Here is a 25830-nt window from a genome sequence, read left to right as displayed (position 1 = left end):
GTATCTGCTGAGGAATGTAGCCTTAAATCTCCAAAGGACCTTTAGGCTATCTAGTTGTTATGATTAATATTCTGATAAATGTCTAACTTGAGAAAATACATAAATGGTCGTTTTTCTTTGTCATCCAGAAGAATTCTAAAGCCCTGTTTCCTTTCTTTTCTGTCTTGTGTATAAAAGAAAATAAATCAATGACTCTAGTTGATTTTTTTAAAGTAGCTTTATTTTATCCATTTAAGTAAATAATCCAATGATTTTTGGTAAATATTTAGAGTTACCACAGTCCAGTTTCAGAACATTTCCATCACCCTAAAATATTCCTTTGAGCCCGTTTAAAGACAATTGCCTTTCCCACTGCCGACCTGCTTTCTGTCCTCAATAAATTTGTCTTTTCTGATGTTTTATATAAATGAAATCATCCAATTTGTAGTTGTTGGCATCTGGCTTCTTTCACTTAAGCATAATTTTTTGGGGGGTTTATCCATATTATACCATGTATCAGCATTCTATTTATTGCTGCATAATATTCTGTTGTATGGATATACCACTTTTTGTTAATTTACTCATCAATTAATAGACATTTACAGTGTTTCTAGTAAAACTCGTTTATTCCATTTGTTTTATTGTAGATTCCTTTCAATTTTCTATGTATAGAATTATGCCAATTGCAAGTCAAGATAATTTTACTTTTTTATTTCCAATCTGTTGCCTTTAATTTCTTCTTTCTTTTTTGTTTATTGTTCCTCTAGAACAATGTTGAATAAAAGTGGTAAGAGCAGACATCCTTGCATTATTACTGATGTAAGGCAGAAAGCGGTCTAGCGGTGTTTCACTATTATGTATAATATAAAAATTTATGGATGCTATTTATCAAGTTGAAGATGTTCTCTTCTATTCCTAGTTTATTGAGAGGGTTTTTTTTGTTGTTGAGATTGGCCCTGAGCTAACATCGGTTGCCAATCTTCCTCTTTTTTTTCTTTTTTCTCCCCACTGCCCCAGTACATAGTTGTATATCCTAGTTGTAGGTCTTTCTAGTTCTTCTCTGTGAGATGCTACCGCAGTATGGCTTGATGAACAGTGGGTAGGTCTGTGCCCAGGATCAGAACTGGCAAACCCTGGCCCACTGAAGCAGAGCATGTGAACTTAACCACTTGGCCATGGGGCTGGCCCCCTAGTCTTTTATATTTTTAAAAAGTTCTGCTTGCTTTAGGTTTATTTTGCTTGTGTATTTGTATTTTCTTAAGATAGAAGTCTAGGATATTAATTTGGTACCTTTCTTCTCTTCTATATAGCTATTTAAGGCAATAAATTTCCCTCTAAGCTTTGCTTTAGCTCATCCCATGCATTTTAATATGTTGTGTTTTCATTTTCATTCAGTTGAAAGGTTGGTTTTTTTGTTTTCTGGGTTTTTTTTTGCTGAGGAAGATTAGCCCTGAACTAACATCTGTGCCACTCTTCCTCCACTTTATATGTGGGTTGCCACCACAGCATGGTTGGCAAGTGGTGTAGGTCTGTACCCAGGATCTGAACCCGCGAACCTGGGCCACCAAAGTGGAGTGCGCCAAACTTAACCACTATGACATGGGCTGGCCCCAGTTGAAAGTATTTTTTAATGTTCCTCTTGGTTTCTTTGACCCATAGCTCATTTAGCAGTGTTATTTTGTTAATTTTCAAATATTTGATGTTACTACAGATTTCTTTCTATTGTTATTTCTAACATTTCTTTTGTGGTCAGAAAATACACTTTTTATTATTTTAGTCTTTTTTAAAGTTTTTGAGACATTTCATAGTCCAGAATATAGTCTTTCTTGGAGAATGTTTCAGTGTGCTTGAGAATGTGTATTCTGCAGTCATTTAAAATATTAGATTAATGTATGACAGCAATATGATTATTGAAGAACAGGAAAGGATTGAATAAATGGGATCTTATACAATGTTCATGGAAGATAGGCTTGATATGTGAAGATAACAGTTCTTAACAGGACTTTCATATGTAGCCTGACAAGTTTAACTTAAAATTTATATGGAAAATTAAAGCCAAAGCAACTTGAAAGAGTAACACATGGGAGAGGGAGGATGGTGTTGTTGGATCTTCCCATACCCAATAACAACCTGTATTATAAAGCTGTAATAATTAAGGACAGTATCATTGTTGCAGGGTTGGATGAGTAGACTAATGGAAAAGGGCTTCAAGGCCAGCCAAAGACTCAGGCTTATATATGGAACTTGAAATATGATTGAGATAGCATTTCATTCTATAATAAACTCTGAAAGAGTTAGTATTATAATTGGCTGTCTATTTGGGGGGAAAAAATTCTGTTATTGCTACACACGGAAACGGATTTATGATGGATTTCCGGACTTAAATGAGAAAAGGAACACTTTAAAACTTCTTGAAGAGACTGTTTGGTTTATTTTTATAACTTAAGGTAGGGAAGTATTTCTTTAGATACAGTAGGTACACATATGAAAGAAAAACATTGGTGAGTTGGCTATAATGAACCTTAAAACTTTGGTACATCAGAAGATACCACCCCTCCCAGTCAATAAAAACGTGGCTGAGTTGTTTAGAATAATATATTCCCAGTTCATAGAACTGACATAGAATTAGTAGCCAGTAGGTATAAGGAACTCTCAAATTAAACAAACAAACCAGTTGAAAACTGTGCAAAGGATGTGACAGAAAACTTGAATGGCCAAATGAAAAGATGCTCGGTGTCACTAGGAAACATCACAGGAAGGCTTTAAGATATTTAACACTCATCAGACAGACGAATATTCGAGCATCTGCCGGTGTTTTATATTGGCAAGAATGTGTTACCACAACGGTCTCATACGCCGCTGGTAGTACTGCTAATTTTCTCAACTACTTTGGAGAGAATTTTCCAATATTTAGTAAAGTTGAAGGTGAGTAATTTCATTCCTATTTATATACCCTGGGAAAACTCACATGTGTTCAAGGAATCATGAACAAGAACATTTATTATAGTGTTCTCAGGAGTAACAAAATTTGAAAACAAGCCAAATGTGCTAAAATAAAGAAGACAAATAAGATGATTAGTAGTATATTCATACAGTGCAATAGTGTACAGCAGTTAAAATGAATTAACTAGAGCTATGTAGATCAGTATAGATAAATTTCAGAAGCTAATATTGGATGTGAAAAGCATCTTATAGAATGACTTGTTTTGTATGATACCACATATATAAGATTTTATTTTGTTTTGTTTACTATTAATTAAACTCCAAACTAACTCAGATTTGATTGGTTTTCTATTATGTTCTTTTTCTGTTCCAGGATCCGGTCCACAATGCCATAGTGCATTTACCATATATAAATATTTTAGGAGAGTTGATTAAGGACTGGGGTTTACATAGTATGCCTTTAAAAAGTTGAGTTTGCTCAAACATAAGAAAGGGAATTGCAGATAAATCAGCACAGTTTGTTGAAACGTTAAAGCTTATTTTTGTATGACAAATGAAACTTAGCCAAATAAAGTCACAGGTTTGATCATTATATATGTGTGTGTGTGTGTGTGTATGTATATAAATATATATTTTATATATATGTAATCTTGATGTTACTAGGAAGAATAAAAAATGCAGAATTAGAACAAATGGCTATGGAAGAAATTCTTATTACTAATATTAGGTTTTAAACGTATAAACCAGTTCTAAATATTTTATGGACTTATCAATAAGTAGTAATAATATAAAAATATTTTTGGAAATAATTAATACCAAAATCTGGATAATGGTTTCCACTGGGGAGGGAAGGAGGAAAGTGATTGGAGATGGGTTCACAGGAGGTTTCGGTAATACTTGTACTGTTAGCTAAAACATTATAGATAATGTAAATACATGAAAATTTGAAATTAAAAGAAACATGGCGCTGTGTTTAGATTTGTTCAGACCAAATGGTGGACCTTTGGATGTTTGTTAATGTTATTTCAGTACTTTATTGTAGATTTGAAATATTGTATAATGTGAAAGAAAAAGGAATATTAAAGATGATTTTGCATATTTTGAAAAAGAATTAATTAGTATAATGGAAATATTTGTTAGGAAATATTAGAGTTATGGATGTTCATGTGGTTATTTAAATGGAAATTTTCTACAGTGGTTTTTATTTGTATTAGTGGTGGAGAAAGTATTTAATTATATTAGTCTAAATAAGAGATATACATAGATTGTTGTATTAAATGCAATTTTGGGTTTAGGGTTTGTTTTGATAGAACAAATCATGTTTAATTGCAATAAACCATGTGTTGAAAGGTGACTTTTTATATGCCCTTCTGGTCCCAAGAGTTTGACCAGAGGAATGTCAAGGTCACCAAGAATAATTTGGAGGTTGCCAAGGACTTGTTTATAGTGTTTTCAAGTCTGACCGAGAACTCTGACATTTAGAAACAAATAAGATGATATGAATATTTAAAATCATGTTTTCTTTTCAGGATTGATTTTAAAGAAACTACTGCACACAGGAAACTCCTTGAAGGTATAATACATATAATGGTATTTCTTTCCTGTGACTTTTTAACAAACTGAGTAAAGCATACAGCCACCTATTCCACTTTTCCTACATCACCTTTTTCCTAAAGAATTTTGAATTGTCTTCAGTTCGTTTAATTGAAGTGAATTCACTTAAAATATATCAACATACTCAGTATGTATGAATATACATAGTAAATTGACCAGATCATTGAAAAACTTGTACTTTTGCCACTACTTTGACTCATTCACCAGAAATACTTTATTCTGGTCCCCAGAAAACAAAAATTACTTAGTCATTCAATGAGTTATTCTTTGTTTACGGTAGCTATTCTTAGATGTAGAGGAAAGTAGGGGATCTATATAAAAATGTTGAGTTTGTCTCTTTTCTTTTCTTCTTTTTTTTTTTTTCATTTTCTCATTGTGCTTTGGTTAAGAGAAGCTACTCTGACCAAAAGCATCATGCTTTTGGTTAAATAAAAGACTCATATTGTAGGTACTTTTGGCATGAAGGCTTGGGTGTAGCAGTACAAAGGAATAAGCATCCTGCTTCTTTATCCTGTTAATCTGACTAAACCATGAGGGTGGCAGCAGTTGAATAGCTTTGACAGTGCCCTTACTTAACAAAGCCATGGTGGGGTAATTTCCAGAGCTACCAGTAAAGCTAGGTTAGTGAAGAACTTTCTTTGCTTGTCAGAGATTGAATTTTCCTCTTTATTTTTCTTTTTTCTTCCTGGGAGAGAATTCATTTGTTGATTCAAATATTTGTTGTCTTCTGTGTACAGGAAATTGTTCTAGGTGCTTAGAATATAGTAATAGGCCAAAATTCCTGCTTTGCAGCATAGCAGCAGATAATAAGTAAATGAGACAATTTCAGAGACTGATACGCTTTTAAGGACAAGAGCATTGAGTTAGCAGTGCACCAGGATCCCCATAACCGTTCATCCTTTTACCAAACTCATTATAGCAAGGAACTGTCATTGCCCCCTCTTTCTTCTTGCTTCTTAGATTAGACTGGTGGTGGTGGGAAGGAGGGAAGTAAACAAGAAGAAAATGATTTTCTGATTTTTTACAAGTGAAAATTATAGGACAAAAATTAGTTGATGGCTTTAAGTAGTTAGAGGCCAAGTTCATTCTTTATTTGTTCAAAATCCATGAATTTAGATTTACAAATAATAAGGGTTCAGTAAGTGTCATGGGTGTAATATCTCTCCATCCTTCGCTCTCTTCTTCTGTCTCTTCTTCCTTCCTTTTCTTCCCCTCTTTTGCAAAGTATCATTCTGTAATCATCTTCTAGAGAATTGTGGCCTTCAATGGAAGAAAGTATATCCATTTTAAATAAAAATACCTTTTTTCATTTTATTTTAGATCAGGCGGGAAGGTGTTCGTCTTTTCTTATTATGGTTGCAAGCTCTTCAGAATAACTGTAGCAAAGAACAGCTTTGGATGTTTTCATGCTTAATCCCTGGATTTTCAGCACCACAATCTGAACATGGACCTCGAACTTTAGATAATCTCATTAATCCTCCACTCAACCTTCAAGAAAGTAAGATTCATGTGGTCTTATCCATCAGTATTTTAAAATTTTCTATGTAGTCTGTTAATATATATTTTTAAATGTCTGTACGTTTATGAACTGGGTAATCCAAGGCTATGTTTTAAAATGTAGATTTTTGTTATTATTCAGGTATTATGAGGCCAACAGATTAGGTGGCAATTGCCATTAAAAAAATAGTTTGTTACTCACAGTTCCCAAGAGGAAGGGACTCCACCAGGGAGGGTGGCCAGACGGGGAAGCACCAGGATCAGTTCGGGGTGGGGGCTGTCATGGGCAAGAGCCCTTATTGTGGTTTCTGCAGGCAAGAATGTGTGAGGCAGGGTGAACAGGCCTAGGATTGGCTAGTTTGGATAATTTCAGCAGGCCCTGGGGCATAGGGGCTATGGCTAGATGTCTGGTACCTGGCCCTGGGGTAATCAGATCAGGAGAATAGTGGCTCTGTGAGTGAGAGCCCTGTAGAGGAGGTGGTAAAGATGTGGACTCTGGATTGGTTGGTTTACGTGAAAGGCGCACTCTCGGGCCCATTGTGTACTACATCTAGGAATTAGCCAGCCCTGGGAGGGCCATCCTCGCCAGGGCCAGCAAGACCCCTGATGTTAAAGCATCAGAAACACATGATTAATACAGGCCATTTTATATTTATCTTTAATTCCTAGTTCTCATATATCGTCTTGTAACCTTGAGTTAATTTAGATGTTCATTGAAGTACAAGTGTGTTTTACTTTGTGCAAAGAGGACTGTAAAAAAATCCATCTGTGTGAGCTTAATTACTTGGCTGATATTTACTGACAAATAGGTTTTGGGACCTGCCTGTGCTAAACCAGGTACTAATTGTGCTGCTTAGGAAATATTTAAGAGAATTCAGCTAGTTGTGGTTTGATTTTTTTGAATTTACATTTGTTATAATGAATGTTTTTGAATATCTGAAAAGTAAAAAAATGCAAAAGTTTTATTGTGTAAGTGGACTTTTGTAACCAAGGATCTAAGATGCTAACTTTTATTTCTTTTTGAGAGGGAAATAGTATTTCATCCTTTGAATAAAGAGGCTACCTCAAGGAGGAATCATGGTCATTACCTAGAGTCATCAGATTGTCCTTTAATAGATAAATAAACACATTATTATTAATGCTTCTCATCATATTATAGAATTTTTGTAATAAACTCTCTTACTGTGAATTTTAAAATATCTTGAGAAGTTCTTTTTCAAGTGAGACGTTATTCACTTTTAATTCCATATCTGTCTGTTCATCTGTATGTCACATTCTCGAAATCAGGGGTTCATGAAACAACTGATTCTTAGTTTATGGTGGTTGCAATGACTATTAGGACTACCAGATTTATTTCAAGTTACAGTCGTTAGAATGTTTTCAAAGAGTATTCACTGTGTTTATGTTTTGCAATTAAATTTTGAGTCATTATTATTTAATTTGTTTTGCAATTATACTAAACTTTTCTTTTGTCTTTGGATAGCTCAAGTTACTATAGAGGAAATCACTCCTCTTGTCCCCCCACAATCAGGAGATAAAGGACAAGAAGATCTCACAAGCTACTTTCTTGAAGCACTTTTAAAATATATAGTAATTCAGGTACGTGTTATCTTGTTTGATATTACCTCCCCTTACCATCCTGTGTGGGTAATTTATTTTCCCCCCCTTACCATTATTCTGTCATAGTAGATATTTGCTTATTTTCCTGAAGGGAAGAGTGGCAAATTTTTACTTTTGAAAATATATGTTAATATGCCCTTTCTGAAATAAAAATCATCAGAGGGATTATGAACCTCTTAGAAAGGGAGCTGGAGGAATTTTTAAAGTGGACTCTATGTATACTCTTATGTGAACCAGTTGAGTTTCCTTTCTAATCCTTTCATTTATAATCGGCAGCTAAATGAAAAACTATTAACTTTGATTTAGGGATCAGTCTGCCAAGAGGCAGCAGTGGGGGAGGTGGCCAGAGGATGGGGTGGAGGTGAGAGAATGTAATTTACACTTAAACCTATTTGTACTTTTTAAATTTCTAGGTTCATGTATGTTATAAAATAACCTATTCATCTCTAGATAGGAAATGTACATGTCCTGATTGATGAAAACACTCTCAGCACGTACACATTTCTTGTAATTATTCCAAGCACAAAAATTCCCCATGCTTCAGAAACAAACATCATAAAGTTAACTTGGACCCTGAATGAGATTGCCAGGGTTTGAATCCTCATTCTACATCTTACTGAGAGTATGACCTTTGGCAAATTACTTAACCTCTCTGTGCTTAAAATAGAGATAAAAATAATACCTATCCCATTTTGGTGTTTGAGTGCTTAAATAATTAGTACAAAGTACTTAGGATAAAAAAGTGCATGACACACAGTAAGTGTTCTATAGTGGGTAGTTGTTATTACTGTCATTATTATTACCAGTCTTTCTTTAAAAAAACCAAAACACTAAAAAAATTTGAGCCAGGCTTGATGGCCTAGTAGTTAAAGTTCAGCGTGCTCCACTTCAGTAGCCCAGGTTTGGTTCCCAGGCACACAAACATACCACTCATCCATCAGTAGCCATGCTGTGGCAGCAGCTCACATAGAATAACTAGAAGAACTTACAACTATACACAACTACGTACTGGGGCTTTGAGGGGGAAAACAAAGGAAGAAAAAGGAGGAAGACTGGCAACAGATGTTAGTGTGGGGCAAATCTTGCCCTGCAAAAAGCAAAAAAAAAATACGGCGCTTTGCAGCATTGTCTAAAATTTTTTTTTAAAAGATTGGCACCTGAGCTAAGAACTGCTGCCAATCTTTTTTTTTTTTCCCTGCTTTTTACCCCCAAATCCCCCCAGTACATAGTTGTATATTTTAGTTGTGGGTCCTTCTAGTTGCGTCATGTGGGATGCCTCCTCAGCATGGCCTGATGAGTGGTGCCATGTCTGTGCCCAGGATCTGAACTGGCGAAACCCTGGGCTGCCAAAGCAGAGTGCATGAACTTAACCACTCGGCCACGAGGCCTGTCCCCATCTAATATTTAAAAAAAAAACAAAAAAACTTTTATACTTCATATAGGTTTTTTAAATTGTTTTACTGGTTTATTGAGATATAATTGACAAACAGTAAACTACAATGTTTGAAATATAGAATTTGATGGATTTTACATGTATGCACCCATGAAACCATAACCACAATCATATAATGAACATATCTGTCACCCCTAAAAGTCCTTGGATCCCTTTGTAATCCATCCTTTTCCCATCGCAACCCCATCCCCAGGCAACCATTGATCTAATTTTTGTCTGTATAGTTTGCATTTTCCAACTGGAATCATATGGTACATACTTTTTTTTTGGTCTAGCTTTTTTTCAGCGTAACTATTCTGAAAATCATGTATATTGTTGTGTGTATCAATAGTTTGGTCCTTTTTATTGCTGAGTACTTTCCATTGTATGGATATATCATGATTTGTTATCTAGGCACCTGTTGATGGTAATGTGAGTTGTTTCCAGTTTTGACTATTACAAATAAAACTGCTATGAATATTGGTAAACAAGTCTTTCTGTGGACATAAACTTTCTTTTCCCTTGGGTAAATACCTAGTAGTGGAATGTCTTGGTTGTCAGGAGGCTGTTTTCCAAATGATTAGACATTTTTACATTCCACCAGCAACATATGAGACTTAAAATTGCTTCACATCCTCACTACCAGTTGTATGGTGAGTTTGTAATTTCAGCCCTTCTAAAGTGAGTAGATGGTGGTATCTCACTGTGGCCCACTCTAGGCCTTTACCATCCCCCCTCCTTAGATATCTTCCTCACCCTGCTGGAATTCCCACACCCTGTATTTTGCTGCTCTGTCACCTCTTGTTCCCCCCCTACACCCTGCCCCACCTTCAAGGACACTGTCCTTACCCCTCTCACACTCTGAGTCCCCACTGGGCCACTGCCTCTGCTACACCCCCCCCACCCCCCGCTTCCTGGATACCCTGCCCCCTGTGGTCAGGCTCTGGATTACCTGCACTTGACTGTGATGCTTTCACTCCGTCCCCACTCTCTCCCACATATACCCATTTGTTATGACTTTTAGGCTGAATTATTCAGGAAGGGGCAAAGGGGAAAGAACATTAGTATCTTCGTCATCAGTAGAGCTGAGTTTTGAGTCAACTTTGAGAGTTTTCCAGAGCATATTTAACTTCTGAGATTTTTGAAATGTCATGTATGTCATGCATTTGCATGGCGTTAGACTAGTTTTTAAGATTTGTCCTTTACCTATATATTTATATGCATAAATTATATGCATACATATATGTAGCTGTATATCTTCACAGTATAACAGTTTAGTACATTGCTTAAGTAACCTTTTATAAGCTTGTTTATAATAGCTAATAATTGTTTCTGTCTCCTGGAATGATTCTAATTATGTTTATTTTTAGGTAAAAAGTTTAGAATGGAAGAATAAAGAAAACCAAGAAAGGGGATTTTCATTTTTGTTTTCACATTTTAAGAAATATTACTTGCCTTACATTTTCCCAAACATCTGCAAGGAGAACAGTCTGTATCATCCTGTACTTGGTAGGTGGTCTTTGGAGTTTTCTAAAAGATTGCACATAAGCATAAGGTGTACCTTAATGTAAGGTGGCATTTGTTACCTGCAGAAAACTGGTAACATTTAATATTTGTATTGATTGATTAGAGATATTATACCTTCATTCATACTGAAAGTGGAGTTTTATTGATAGGAAATTTTCATTGAGAGTGAGGAGCTTTTATAAAAACTTATTCTCTGGATCTCACCTATTGGTAAAAGTTTGCCCACCAGAAATATTTTTGATTATAAGTTAAACTTAATTCTAATGTTGAATATGATCCTTAAACTGTATTGTAAGTTTTCCTTTTAAGGTCCCCCAAGAGTTGAATTTAGAATGTCTTATTCAAATTCTATATGAATAATAACACTGTCGTATACTTTGATCATGGCTTGTCCAGTATTTAGTGGCTATGCCAAGATGTCTGGTGGAGCCTTGAAGCTAGAGCCTCCTGGACAAATCCTGGTTAGAAGCAGATCTCTGCCATTTATAGAGGGCATTGGCAGTCTGTATGAGGAAATGTTCCTTTTGCAGAAAGATGTTCCTATTTTAAGCTCTGTCAAGTTTAGGCGACTAACAGGCTTAGGCAAAACTATTAGGGCTATTAGAAATGACTTAAATTAGGCAGGGTAGCAAACCTTTCCAGTTGGGAACAATATTTGCTTTAAAAATATTTTTGCTGGAGAAATTCATATTTGTATGACTTCAAAATATGTGTCTCAGTCTTACGTTAATTGAAGTGAGCGCTCATTAATTTTAAATGGCTCTGGAAGCTTCTCTGTATTTAGATAGGATTCATTGAGCATTCTAATGATATTTTACCAAAAGATATGTTTTCATGTATCAGCCATATATGGTTCACTCTTCTAGATTCCATGCTGATATCTGGCAAATTATTTTAAAATATCAGTTTTGTACTAAATCTACTTCCAAATCCAGACTATTATTACAATGTTTTCTCAAATGTTTTAAACTGTAGATTTATCTAAGCATGCTTCCTTTCTTATTTTGGCTTTTGTTTTCCTTTTATTTTACATAGATATCCCCCAGATGAGACCAAAGCCACATTATGTCATGATAAAGAAGGATACTGAAACCAATGAAGCAATCTATTGTACAAAGGAGCCTTTCATTAAGGCTCGTGTTATTGTCATTCGTTGGCTGGTTTCTTTCTGGCTTGAGCCAAAGCCACATACAGGACCTCATATTCCTGGGATGGAAGGTGAAGCGGTGCCAAAGAATATTCAGGTAACGTACACGTAAGGCAAGCTTGTTAAAGTTGGAAATAGCTTATGATATTTGTCTGCTGATATCAGTTGCCCTAGGTGTAGAACACATTTAAAACAGGTAATAATGATGTTTTCTTTGTGTAAGTGTATTTTATAAATCCAAATTTTAACAATTATTGTTAGAACCAATAGTTTTCTTAGTAAAAGAAATAAAACTTGGAAGGTATAGAAGATTATTTTAGTCATATATGAGTCTCAACTTCTGATTTATTTTTTTATGTACTTTATACATTTTTATGTTTGCATTTATATATTTTTATGTATTTTGTTACTTGTACAGTACTAAAAATATCCTGAATTGTACAAATAAATTCTTGCGGTTGGAAACAATATGCGATTAAATGGTTATAGAACCTTCATAGTTCTTTTTAGATTTCTAGGCATTCAAAGAATGCTGATTTAAAGTCCTGTCTGCATCTCGTTCCCTCACTTTGTGTTTCAACAGGGACACTGAATCTAGAAACGTGATGTAAAGTTACTCAACTATACAGTGGAGGGACTAATATTTAAAATTCTATTTTTGATTAAAGAGTTTTCCTCTTTTTCATACTTTTTTTCACTTTCTCCTTTTCCCTCAGTTTAGTTTTTCCTGAACTAGTCTCTGTTATAGTGTATATATATTTTACTATTTTTATTTTCCTTTTCTCAGATTTCCTCATTTAGTTTTAAAAATCTTATAGTGTGTTTTTTAAAAGACTTCTTAAATCTTTTAAAAATTTAGTGGAGGTATAAAGGGTATTTAGTTCATTGACACTCAGAAAATTTGACTTATGTTCCCCTTAGCCTTCTACTTATCTGTAGCAGACAATGCAGTGTGTTTTCCCCAAAACTGTCTTCCAAGTTCTCTACAAAAAAATATGGAAACTATTTTTACGATCCCAGAACTTAATGGACTAAAATCAGATTTTTTTGATTGAGAAGGCGTATTTGAGATCATTTACTTAAACTCTCTTATTTGATGATGAGAGAAAAATCAAGTAACTCACCAGAAGCTAATTTACCATCTTCCTATTATCCCATGTAGTAATTTCTTTATCACCACCTTAAGAGTTTTACTTTTTCCCTAGACTTAGGCTTCATCTTCAGTCGTGGTGTAAGTTCTATTAAGTTATTAGAACATAGAGTTTTCTAATATTTTCTTTTAGCTTCATTTCTGTTTCTTCTGACATAATTTTTCTTTCATTCCTTTGGATTTTAATTTAAGAAGTTTCTACTTGTGTAATTTTGTCTAAGTGAAGATAGAGATGATTTTAAACATTAAGACTTTATTGGGTAAACAGTCCAGTGTTGTTATTTACTTATTATTGAAGATCAGAGCCAACTTCATCTGCATTATTTACTCAGCTTCAATTAGTAACTTGTTTGTACCAAAAACATACTCAAAAACAAATCTAATTATAGGTGGATAGATGATTAGTGAGTATCACTATATTGCTTAGATGTTGAATTATTTGCATTGCCATTTAATTGTTTAGAATGGATTCCAAATGAAACCCTATGCCCGGATTTTAAACACTGCTGTAAGTTACTTGTGGAATGCTTTAGATTCTGCCAGTATTTGCTATTAGAAGACAAAATCTGAAGTTAAATGATTGTGATATTCTCCCCCTTTTGTTTTTATTTTAGAGAGCAGCTGCTAGTTTAGTATCCAGAGAAGAAAACAAAAGTGATAATGCTGATAAAGCAGATCGAACTGCAGAACCAGAACAGTCTCATTCCAATACGAGCACGCTCACCGAGCGAGAGCCGAGCTCCTCCAGTCTCTGCAGCATCGATGAAGAGCATCTCACAGACATTGAAATCGTTCGCAGGGTCTTTTCTTCTAAAAGAAGTAATGTAAACTTTGTCACAGAGATATTTCGTCAGGTAAAATACCTCTCAGTATTTTTCATTTGTAATAGAGACTTTTTTTTTTTTTAAAGATTTTATTTTTTCCTTTTTCTCCCCAAAGCCCCCCGGTACATAGTTGTGTATTCTTCGTTGTGGGTTCTTCTAGTTGTGGCATGTGGGACGCTGCCTCAGTGTGGTCTGATGAGCAGTGCCATGTCCGCGCCCAGGATTCGAACTAACGAAACACTGGGCTGCCTGCAGCGGAGCGTGCGAACTTAACCACTCGGCCACGGGGCCAGCCCCTGTAATAGAGACTTTTTAATATTGAAATACTGACTTTCAGCTATTTAAAATTTATTCTCCAGGGAAATGTTTTTTAAAGTTTGTTTAGTTTTTTAAACTTACTACATCTAATCCTTTAATATTTTCTGTTATTTATATATTTTAGTTTGTGGTGATTTTAATTTAATAACTATCCCCCCGTACTCCTTCTGTATCAGAATAATTTTCTTAGCTTTGCCCTTTATGGTTTGAAACTTTTCTTCCTATCATTTGCTTAATAAATTATAGTAAAAGTATTTTATCTTTCACTCTCCAATCAATAAAAAGTCATTTATAAATATAAGCAGCGATGTCTTCATTGCTTTTATCTTCCCTTCAGAGGCCCAGTTTTGTCTCTAAGGCATTCTGAAATTAAAGTTGCTTAAGGCAAATATTATTTGGGGAATAAAATAGAGGGAAAGAAAAAGAATAAAAGCTATTTCACATAAAGATAGCTAGAAATTCCTTGAGTACACATTCTCAATTCATAGAAATTTTGTGGAAAATAAACCTCAGGAAAACTACTCATTTGCTCCTAATAGCAAAGGTACTTCACTTTTGCAGGTAAACATCATTGAGTTTTGTAGCTGAAGGCGATCGTTCAAGTCTCACTACAAGTAAGTGGTAGATCTGGCCTAAACTCACAGATCCTGCCTCCCGTGTCAGTCTCTTTATTCTGTCCCACACAGCCTTCACATGCCAGGGAGCTCTCTGGGCAGAGCAGATCTTCATCTCCTGCACGTGTTTACTGACGTGTAAAATGGAGCCAGAGGCAGCAGTAGCCTTGTCAACCTAGGTTAAAGAAACAAACTTGGGGTAACATTTTGTCCGGCTTTGGCGGTGGTTCTGGTTGCCGGGTTTAAGGTTGTGTTGATAGAATATATAACAGATGAGAAGGAAAGATATTTGACAAATAATGTTGGAGTACTTTACTTGTGGGAAAGTTTAAAGCTTGTAGAACTTTTCAGGTTTTCTAGTTCATGAGTCAGTTTGAATAAGTTTATTTTTCTAGGAGTTTGTTGCATTTGTTTTCAAATTTGACAGAAAGTTTATTCTCTTATAATCTTTTTATTCTCTGAAGGATTTATATTCATGTTCTCCCTTTTCGTTCCTGTTAGTATTTGTCTCTTGTTTGTTTTCTTTGTAATGATTCTTGCCAGAGATTTGTCAATTTTATTAGTCTTTTCAAAGAATGAACTTTTGGCTTTGTTGATCCTGTTTTATGTTTATTTTCTCTTTTATTAATTTTTGCTCCTTGTTATTTTCTTTCTACTTTTCTTGGTTTTATTTGGTGGTTCTTTTCCTAGGTGATTAATTTTAGCCTCTCATTTTTCTCATGTAAGCGTTTTTTGAGGCTATATTTTCTCATATAAGCATTTTTGAGGCTGTTTATTAATACTGTTTAACTACATTCTACAAATTTTGATATATCACACGAGTTATTTACTTCTAAACATTTTCTAATTTTCACATTAATACCTTCTTTGACCTATGAGTTATTTAGCATTGTGTATCTTCCAAATATACTAGATTTTTCTATTTTTTTCTTACAAATTTCTAATGTGATTCTTGTGGTCAGAGAATACAGTCTGTACTAATTATTTAAAATTTATTAAAACTTACAGTTTAGTATATAGTCAGTTCTCGTAAATGTCCTGTGTGCTTGAAAAGAATGTACCCTTTTCTGTTGAGTTCAGCGATCGTGAAAGTCTGTTAGATCAAGCTTATGATTGTGTTGGTCAACTTTTCTATATCCTTACTTAAGATTTTTGGTCAGCTTGACCTCATAGTTATAGAGAGGGCTGTGTTAAAATCTTAAAGTCTGATGGTGATTTGTCTCTTTTTTTCTTTATAGTTCTAGAAATTTTTCTTTGTACATTTTGAAACTGTGAAATTACGTACATACAAGTTTATAATTTTATATCTTCTTGGTGATTTAAACCTTTTATTTATGGCCCCTGTCATCTATAGAAATTATTTTTGCTTAAAGTCTGTTTCATATACTATTACTACATTTATACCATTTTCTTTTTATTAGAATTAGCCTTATGTATTTTTTGAACCTTTTTCTTTTCAACCCTTTCAAATCATTAGATTCTATGTGTCTCTTGTAAATATGGTTGGATTTTTAAAAATTTTTGTCTTTTAACTGGAATATTTATATTTATTATAATTACTGTTATATTTGGATTTATTTAATTTGTTATGTTTGGATTAATTTCTCCCCCAACTTATATATTGTTAAATTATCAAATAATTCAGCTCTGTTTTGCATGTTTGTGTTTTGACTCCAGTATTATTGTTCTGTGCATTCAGTATGGATTTACATTTCGTTAAATATTTATCACTTTCTTTGATTATGATTTCTTCCCTTTCACATCATCTATTTAGAATCACGTTCCTCTGCTTGAAGTTCATCATTTACAATTTACTTTAGTCGATGTCTGTTGGTATCAAACACTTTAAGTTTTTCCTGTCTGAAAATGTCTTTATTTTGCCCACATTCTTTTTTTGTTGAGGACGATTAGCCCTGAGCTAACATCTGCCAATCCTCTTTTTGCTGAGGAAGACTGGCCCTGAGCTAACATCCGTGCCCATCTTCCTCTACTTTATATGTGGGATGCCTACCACAGCATGGCTTGACAAGTGGTGCCATATCCGCACCTGGGATCCTAACCAGCCAACCCTGGGCTGCCAAAGTGGAACGTGTGCACTTAACCGCTGTGCCACCCGGCTGGCCCCTGCCCACATTCTTGAAAGATGTTTTTCACTGGACATGGAATTCTAGGTTGACGGTGATTTTCACTCAGCACGTTTCAGATGCTCAGATACTTTCCCAGTCTTTTCTGTGTTACGTTGTTGCTATTGAGATGTCTACTAGCAGTTGAACTCCTACTGCTTTATAGGTCAACTATCTTTTCTCTGGCTCTTTTTAATATCTTTTTTAATATTTGGCATTTTGCACTTTACTATGGTGTGTCCAAGGTCTAGATTTCCTTTTATTTATTCTTCAGGGGATATTTTGGGCATACTGTATTTATGGATTAATATATTTTGACAGTTCTGAAAAATTTTCAGTCGCTATCTCTTTAAATATTGCCTCTGTTCCATTTTTTCTTGCCTTTCTAGAACTCTGACAGGATGTGTGTGTTAGACCTTCTCACTTCCTGTTAACCTCATTCATATTTTCCACCTCTTTGTCTCTCTACTACATTCTGGATATTTTTTTTTTATTACAACTGTTTCTGGAAGTTGGCCAGTCTGCTTGATAATTTTATTGTGTCTGGTTCTTTACTTATATTTTATATATTAATGTAAACATAATTTTATATCTTGAGGTCTTTATAGGTCTGATTCTGCCATATTTTGTTTCTGTATGTTCTTTCTCTTGGTGCTGTATTCTCTTGTGTTTCTTGCAATCTTTTGTGATTTCAGAAATTAGGAATTTTGATTCTGAGCTTTTGCTTCTTGTGACTTTATTTCCTCATTTGGTTTGCTAAACATTGATTCTTCCAGAGAAGAGTTAGATTTGCTTCTTCTAGATGCAGAGACATTACCCATTTTACATTAAACTGAATTCTTGATTTGAGGTTCAGGCTAGCCAAATAATATGAATGCACAGTATAAACCTGTGTTAAGGCTAGCAACAAATGTCTCTGGGGAGATTTTTGTTGTATTATTATCTACTCTGTGTCTAGATATGGGCAATTTTCCTTGCAGACTTTTAATGGAATGGGTTTATTCCTAATTCAGGCTCACTCTGACAACATATAGTCCTTTGGAACCTCAGCTTTGTTTAGAGGTTTCCTGCTGTTCTCCCTGCGTCGCCCCAGTAGATCCCTGAAAACCAAAGTAAGTGGTTCCACTGAAAGTGAAAATCAGCTTTACTGCTCCCTCTAAAACATCTCTGAGTTTGGATTTCATGTAGGTTTTTACTTGTGAATATTTTTTTCCTACTTTTTGGCTCATCAGTGCATTTAAAAAATTTAAAGTTTTAAAAAATCCATCATTTTTGTCTTTTCAATTGGAAGGTTTCTCAGATTACCTAGTTCACCATACTATTGGAAACCAAGAATTCCCCTCATTGAATTTTTAATCATGTTCTTCATATTTTAATTTTTGAAAGTTGCATTTGGTGGTTTTTTCATATCTGCCTAGTCATGTTTTTCAGTAGTTTATTCTTTAATCATATTTTCACTTTCTTCTTAATCAAAACATTAAAAATGCTTATTTTATTGTCCTTATTTCAACAATTCAAGTAACTGAAGTTTTTGCAGTTTTGTCCTTGTTGTTTCTGTTTACTGACTCATGCTTGTTTGTTTTGGGTTTTCACGTTATGGGCTTACATTTCTTTGGAATTCTATGGGAATTACTTTGAAACCTGGGTTAAGGATGTGTTCCTCCAGAGAGGATTTGTTCTTGCTTCTCTTAGGTATTCAGGGGTCCTGTCAACCGTGGTTTACTTTAAATTAAAATTCTCAGCTTATGATTCTTCCCATTTTGCTGCACTCAGAGTTATGTGATGGCAGCCTGAGAAGGTGAATTTGCCGGGAAGACTCTTCTTCCCTTGTACTCTTCTGCCCCACGTCAGTAGACACGTCTGCTCACTGACTCTTCTCTGGAGTCAGTGAATAGTGGAGAAGCTTTTTTTCTTCCCTTCCCAGCTCACCTTTGTCTTGAGGTGGTAGCCTTCATTGGTTTCAGCTTTACCTGTAGGACCTGATCTGTCTGTCCTTCTGTACAGGTGGCCAGAGCTCTCTAGGCTGTCCAAGGCGGCAGCCAGCAGCTTCATTGCTCACTTGCCTCTCTGGATTTGTACTCCCATTTTGTTCTAGGCTCAGAATATCCATACAAGCTGAGCCATTCATTTTAAACGGTACATTGTATTTTTTATGTGACAGTTTTTAGGCATTCTATGCAGGAAGATTCCAGGATACATTTTTATGATATTGCTGTGAAATGAAGTCTTCTGAGATAATTGTTTTTATTGTAACCATTATCTTTTAAAAGTGACTTAAGGCAGAACTAAGGAAAAATACATTTTAGGATGATGACTCCAATAAACCATCCATATTTTGAAAAGGAATCAATCTAAGATTGCAGTAGGAAAGCTATTTTTATTTTCTTAATACTGAGGATAAATTTGCCAAATTCTCAATCTGTGAAATAGTTTCTTTCCTTACTTTGAAAGTTCATATGTTCCATAATGTAGTATAAACAAAAATATTCCATTAATTATCAGGTGTATGGATATATAATGATTTTGCCCTTAGCAATTCCAGCTAGAGTACAAGTCCTTCTATAGGTAAACAAGTTTAGTAGAAATGTCTTTACCTGTCATTTTTCAAATAATTCCATCCTCGTAGCCTCCAAACTTACTGGTTTTCCTATCTGAACTTTTGTTCTGCAACCTTCCTCTCTTTCCTCTGTACCCATTCCACCTTCTCTTTTCACCTGGCTACTCAGCCTTTAGGTCACAGCTTAAATGTGACTACACCAGAGAAACCTTCCATGACCAGTCTAACCCACCTGCCCAAAGACAGTCAGATGCACCTGTACACCCTCAGGAGAGGCACTAATGAAAGCGTATTAAAAGAACATCAGAGACCAAAATGTTTTGTTAGTGTTTATTCGTGGAAGAAGAGAGCCTTAGCTACAGTAAATCAGATCCCATCGGTGAAGCCAGTTACTAGAAAACTGTACCAGGTTATCTTAAGCTGATACCATTAATTATTTGACTTTTCTCTCTCCTGCTGTTTTGATTCCTTTCCGTGTAGCCTTTTTGGTTGTGATGTAGTTTCACAGTCATAGAATCGTAAAACTGGAGATGACCTCATGCAGTTCTGTCTACAGAGAGAAAATTTGTTGAGCGTGTAGATTCAGATATTCCTGCCTATGATGACAGTTATCCTTATTATTAATTAATAATTGATGTCTGATTGGTGCTATCATAGAGGGATAATGTGCCATATGTGGATTTAAATGTTCTGGTTTCTATGGCAGTTAAGTCTCATTGTAAATGTATAAATTGGTTCTCTGGTTTTTACACAACAGTGTTTTAGCCGTGGTTAATATCGGTCTTTCCTCAAGATCCATATTTAGTGTGTTGAAAATCAGATTTTGGACCTGTTAGGACAAAGCTTATATACACTTAGGTCTTTAATAAATTCATCAAGCCACTTGGGATATAGTATGACAGTTTATGCAATAACAAATATCTTAGCTCTGGAGATTACTAATATTTTTTAAATTAATAAACTTTATTTTTTAGAGCAGTTTTAGGTTCACAACAAAATTGAATAGAAAATACAGAGTTCCCATACTAACTTTTTAAGATTTTTATTTTCAATTTTTTCCTTTTTCCCCCTAAAGTCCCCTGGTAGATAGTTGTATATATATATATATTTTTTTTTAAAGATTGGCACCTGGGCTAACAACTGTTGCCAGTCTTTTTTTTTTTTCTGCTTTATCTCTCCAAACCCCCCCGGTACATAGTTGTATATCTTAGTTGCAGGTCCTTCTAGTTGTGGGATATGGGACGCTGCCTCAACGTGGCCTGACGAGCGGTGCCATGTCCGTGCCCAGGATCTGAACCCTGGGCCACCGCAGCAGAGCGTGCGAACTTAACCACTCGGCCACGGAGCCAGCCCCGATAGTTGTATATTTTTAGCTGTGGGTCCTTCTGGTTGTGGCATGTGGGACGCCGCCTCACTGTGGCTTGTTGAGCAGTGCCATGTCGGTGCCCAGGACCCGAACCGGCGAAACTCTGGGCCACCGAAGCAGAGCGCGTGAACTTCTCCGCCACGAGGCTGGCTCCGCCATACTAATATTTTAAAAAATAAATTAATTTCTCGGTATCTAAGACTAGAACTTCTTTGAAATTGTTTGAGCTCTTTTTTTTGAACCTTTGTAAGGAAGGCTCACTTGTTGCTACAATTATGAAATAGCCTCAGAGCAGGCAGTGATGATCAAAATCAGACCATTGACCATTAAACTGCTGGAATATGAGAATATGAGAGTGGAATATGGAATTTGAGAATGGGTTTGTTAGATGGAGAAAGTAGCAAGTAATGTAGTTTGCTAGGGAATCAATAATAGCAAATAAATAAAAGGATTACCAAACAGCATATTAAATACCCTGTTGCTATTATGCATTGACTTTTCATCATTATCTTGGGAAGCTGATTTTCTTGGCTAGTTTCATTCAGATAAAATAAAGTCATTTGATGCCATGATTATTATTAAATACATATACTGATAACTCTAGAGTAGGAAGTGGCAGGTTTTAGGTAGAAGTCTTGTGATTTTTAGAGTTAAAAATAATAGTTTTTCTAAAAAGAAAAATTAAAAGCAATTTAATTCCCTTTCTATTTGCAAATAAAAAGTAGAGTGAAAATGTTGATGCATAAACACAAACATGCATAAGGAAAGGACTTTGGGTAGTGAGATTCTTTTTCTTTTACTGTTAATTTTACTGTTTACTGAGATGTTTTATATTTGCATGTCTGAATTGTATAAAAAAATCTTTTTGCTATGAAAATGTAGTATTTTTGTGGTGAGGAAAGCATTTACTTTTTTAAAAGTTAAGGCAACCCAAAAAGTACCTAAAGGAAAGAATAACCGTAAGATACTCCTTTTAATTTTCTAAGTATTTTGCCTTATTTAACTTCTATAATTTTATTATATGTAAAACAAAATTAAAAAGCTGTAACTTGGGGCCGGCCTTGTGGTCGAGTGGTTAAGTTTGCACGCTCCACTTCGGCGGCCCAGGGTTTCGCTGGTTCAGATCCTGGGCGTGGACATGGCACCACTCATCAGGCCATGTTGAGGCGGCGTCCCATGTGCCACAACTAGAAGGACCCACAACTGAAATATGCAACTATGTACTGGGGGGACTTGGGGAGAAAAAGCATTAAAAAAAAAGATTGGCAACAGTTGTTAGCTCAAGTGCCAATCTTTAAACAAAACAAAACAAAACAAAACTGTAACTTTTTTTTAAATATGCTTAGAAAAGCTAAATTGCCTTGTTACATGTGATTTTTATTACTTCTTGGAGTTAGATTTTATTTTTTAATTAAAATCTTTCTATCAAAATTTATTTTAATAGTAATCTAAAAAGCAATAAGTTAGAAAAATGTGATTTATTATGAAAAGTTGTATTTACATTGACCTTTGTAGGAGTACAGTTATTTCACAAAACAGGAAATATTTTCGTTTTGAGAGAGTACAATTCAAACAAGTCTTTGCTCCTTGTACTTGAAATCAGTGTCCATCTACCAAAAGCATTTCTATCTCAGTGTATTTACAAGTTGTTTGGAGACAAAAGGCTTTTTCTGACAATAAGTAGATTGATTTTAACTCTTTAAGCATCATTTATATCTCACATTTTGTAACGTAATAGCAATGTATGTATTAGTGGTTTGTGTCAAAGTAAGTATCATTATCTCTATTCTCTTTTTTCACTAGGCATTTTTATTACCAATTTGTGAAGCAGCCGCTATGAGAAAAGTGGTAAAAGTATATCAGGAATGGATCCAGCAAGAGGAAAAACCTTTGTTCATGCAAGAGCCTGAAGAAATTGTCATCTCTTCTTCAGACTTACCTTGCATTGACAGTGTCACAGACCGTGATATTTCAATGGAAGAAGGAGAAAAGAGAGAAGAGGTAAAATGTTAAGATTTATGTATCTTAGAATAGGTTTAATAGATAAGATTTTCACCAAAGTGTAATATCATGTTAACACATATATACTTACTAAATGGGAATGTGAAGGCACCTTTCAGTATATTTTGCAATTTAGATAATATGTTACCTCAGTACTCTATCCCAAAGCCCTTAGATATCACAACTTTAAATAATTAATATTGAGGTTGTGTAGTAATTCTTGAAGTCATTGTCTAGATCAAAATTAGGTGCTGTTATAAAAGGTGGAATATTTTACACTGTGGTACTAGATCAAAATGGATGTTGCAGTATCATACTTCTCAGAGTGATTACCAAACTACAGTTCCCCCTGGCCTGTCTTATTCTAGGAGTTGGGTACCCAGCACAAACCAGAATATTCTGAGCTCGTTCTTGGAAATTTTTGCACTAAGTTGATTGCAGAATAAAACATGTCTTGACCTGCTAAGAAGCTGGTCTGTGATAAGAAAGACTGGAGTTTACTCACAGAGGGAAAAAGATGAGAGAAAAGAGAGTAGAAGTGGAATTTGGGTTCCTGGTTCTATTTATTCCTTAATTCTTTTGTTTTGGTTGTTTAACCTTTGTCATAGGTCAGGTTCTCACCAAAATGTTGGAGTCTAATATTGACATATATCTTACTAAATCTAGATGGGAGCAATTTGGTAGTGTTTATTCACCCTAGTGATTAATTTAACCTCATCAGTGGAGTTTATCTGGATGTTAACTTGTGAACAAATAGGCCACATTCTACAGAGATCCAATGCATCAATATTTATAGATGTATATATGTGATGTATATATATGTAGAATATCCTCCCCTACTTCTAAGAAGGGGAAAAATGTAGCTAAGAAATATAATTGAAGCAAATAAAATTAACCATGTAAATTATGAAATAGTAGTCTCAGTTATATTTGTATGCACCAATAAAAATATCCAGTTTTTGCATAAAGCTAGAAAATAAACCTATGGATCTAAATAATTTGTTTTCCTCCAATTTTTTGACATGAATTTATAGCTCCGTACTGAGTGTAACTTGTGAAATTTACTCACCTTTAATAAAAATGATAGATAATGTAATCTATCTACATACATAATTTAAAAAACGAACAGTGGGAAGGAGAGAGGAAGGCAGGAAGGAAGGGTGATGTGGGAGTGTTGTGAAGGTGTGTTCTGTTGGTTACTCAAATACCGCAACCAATGTTGCCATTAGAGATGTGATTTTTCATCTTGCTAATGGCATGAATCAAAAATAAAAGATATAATCATTCATTGATTATATTTCTGATAAATTCAGTATGTATAAAAATCACTTAAAGTTTGATGTTAATTATAAAATGGAGTTATAGATTCAGATAATTTTATAAATGGGTTTTGTATTCACATAGTATTTGTGAAACATTTGAAAGACGTGGAATACAAGACGGTTTTTGTGTGTGCAGGACGGCCTTGCACCTTGTGGTGTGTTTAGGATTCCCAGCTCACCCATTAAATCTCAGTAGTATTCTCAATTCTTGGGACAACAAAACACTCCCCCAGATTTCAGAGAGCTCTGTAAAACATGGTAATGCCCACACTGAGAACTAGTATTGGAGTAGAAACATGTCAGTCATCGTTTCTACCTTCACATAACTTATAATTTAGCAAGAAGAAAAACATGCAAAGTAAGTATTATAAAACAGTAATATTGCTGTGATCTTAGAGTGTGAAAGGGAGTACTTAACTCTGCTTAGAGAAGGCTTCCCGGAGGAGGTAATATAATATGAAGGGCAGGTAACACATGGGAAAGGAGCCACACAGTGTGAAAAGCTTGTGCAAAGATGTGAGAGGCCTTGAAAATATTTTTATTTGACTGTAGCTAAGAGCAGGTGGGAGAGAGTGGTAGGCAATATGAGATATGCGAGAACTAGACTCTGTTCAGTAACTCGTATGCCATTTTCATGGACTTTGATTACCTAGACACTGGAAAACCTTTGAGGGATTATGAAGAGAAGGATGGTAGGGATAGTTACTTATTTCAGAAGGATCATTCAAACCTAGAGTGGAAGATAGATTGGAGGCCAGTCTGGAGCAAGGAGACTAGTTCGGAAGTATAAGCAAAGTTCAGAAAGGAGAAGATAAGTACCTGATAGAGGACGGGGGAAGTTACGATGGGAATAGAAGGGAGAAGACAGGTATATGAGCTCCTTCGGCGGTAAAATCATTGTGCCTTGATGATTAATTGGGCTGAGAGAAATGAGAAATGGTGAGGTGTCCCAAGTTTCTTTCTTTTGCAACAGGGTAGTTGCCATTCACACAAGAATAGGAAGAAAAAAAGTGCAAGTTTGGTGGTGGTAGCCAAGGTGGCCAGAGGAGTTGGTAGCATGGGGAGGACATGGTTAATAAACTTACTTTTAAGTATCTTGAATTTGAGGTGCTTGTGGGTCGTTCAGGAAGAACTATTTAGAAGATAGCTGATGGTGGGAGAATGGAGAAAGAGAAAGGTGTAGACTAGACCATAGTGTATTGTGTTGGCTGCTCAGGTAGAGCTGAGTTCCAGTACTGCTTCTGGTAATGGCAGAGTAGTTATTTTTATTTTTATGTTTTTAAAGAGTTTTAAAAATTTTTTTCCTTCCCAAAGCTCCCTGGTACATAGTTGTATATTCCTAGTTGTGGGTCCCTCTAGTTGTGGCATGTGGGATGCCGCCTCAGCATGGCTTGACGAGTGGTGCCACGTCCACGCCCAGGATCCGAACGGGCAAAACCCTGGGCGCAGTGCACTTGGCCCTGGGGCCCGCCCCAGCGTAGTTAGTTTTAAACTAAACCTCCTGCATGTTACAATCATAAGCTCTAGACAAAATACGAAAAACAAAAACTGTTCGAAGATACTAGTGAGTGACCAGAAGCAGAAAGAAACTAGAGAGAAACTTAAAAGGAACAACACTGAGTGAAGTTCCTGTTTGTGTGGCTTTTCACCTGAGGGAAGTCCATAGTCTGCAGGACGTTTGACCGCTAAAACTCGAGCAGAAAGCTGAGTCTCAGTGCTTTGAAGTATCAATATTCTTCTGTCTTCAGATAACAGAATTTTTACTACTCGTAAGTAGGATAAATAGAAGCTATTTT

General features: G+C 35.3%; 1 protein-coding gene across 16 annotated transcripts in view; it reads left to right on the top strand.

The window, feature by feature from the left end:
- RALGAPA1 (Ral GTPase activating protein catalytic subunit alpha 1) overlaps window positions 1–25830 on the top strand; it is a 225311-nt gene that overhangs the window by 39003 nt on the left and 160478 nt on the right. For all 16 annotated transcript variants that reach the window (XR_011530802.1, XR_011530801.1, XM_070588316.1 and 13 more), the window contains exons 5-11: window positions 4452–4495; window positions 5857–6034; window positions 7517–7632; window positions 10456–10594; window positions 11648–11856; window positions 13524–13763; window positions 22515–22712. Coding sequence is in view for 14 of the 16 variants with exons in the window: in XM_070588316.1 (XP_070444417.1) it covers window positions 4452–4495; window positions 5857–6034; window positions 7517–7632; window positions 10456–10594; window positions 11648–11856; window positions 13524–13763; window positions 22515–22712 (1124 nt within the window). In the remaining 2 variants the exon portion in view is untranslated. The remainder of the gene's footprint in view (window positions 1–4451; window positions 4496–5856; window positions 6035–7516; window positions 7633–10455; window positions 10595–11647; window positions 11857–13523; window positions 13764–22514; window positions 22713–25830) is intronic.

The sequence above is a fragment of the Equus przewalskii genome, chromosome 1, assembly GCF_037783145.1.
Source record: "Equus przewalskii isolate Varuska chromosome 1, EquPr2, whole genome shotgun sequence".
Taxonomy (NCBI): Eukaryota; Metazoa; Chordata; class Mammalia; order Perissodactyla; family Equidae; genus Equus; species Equus przewalskii.
This window is presented reverse-complemented; position numbering and strand designations above follow the sequence as displayed.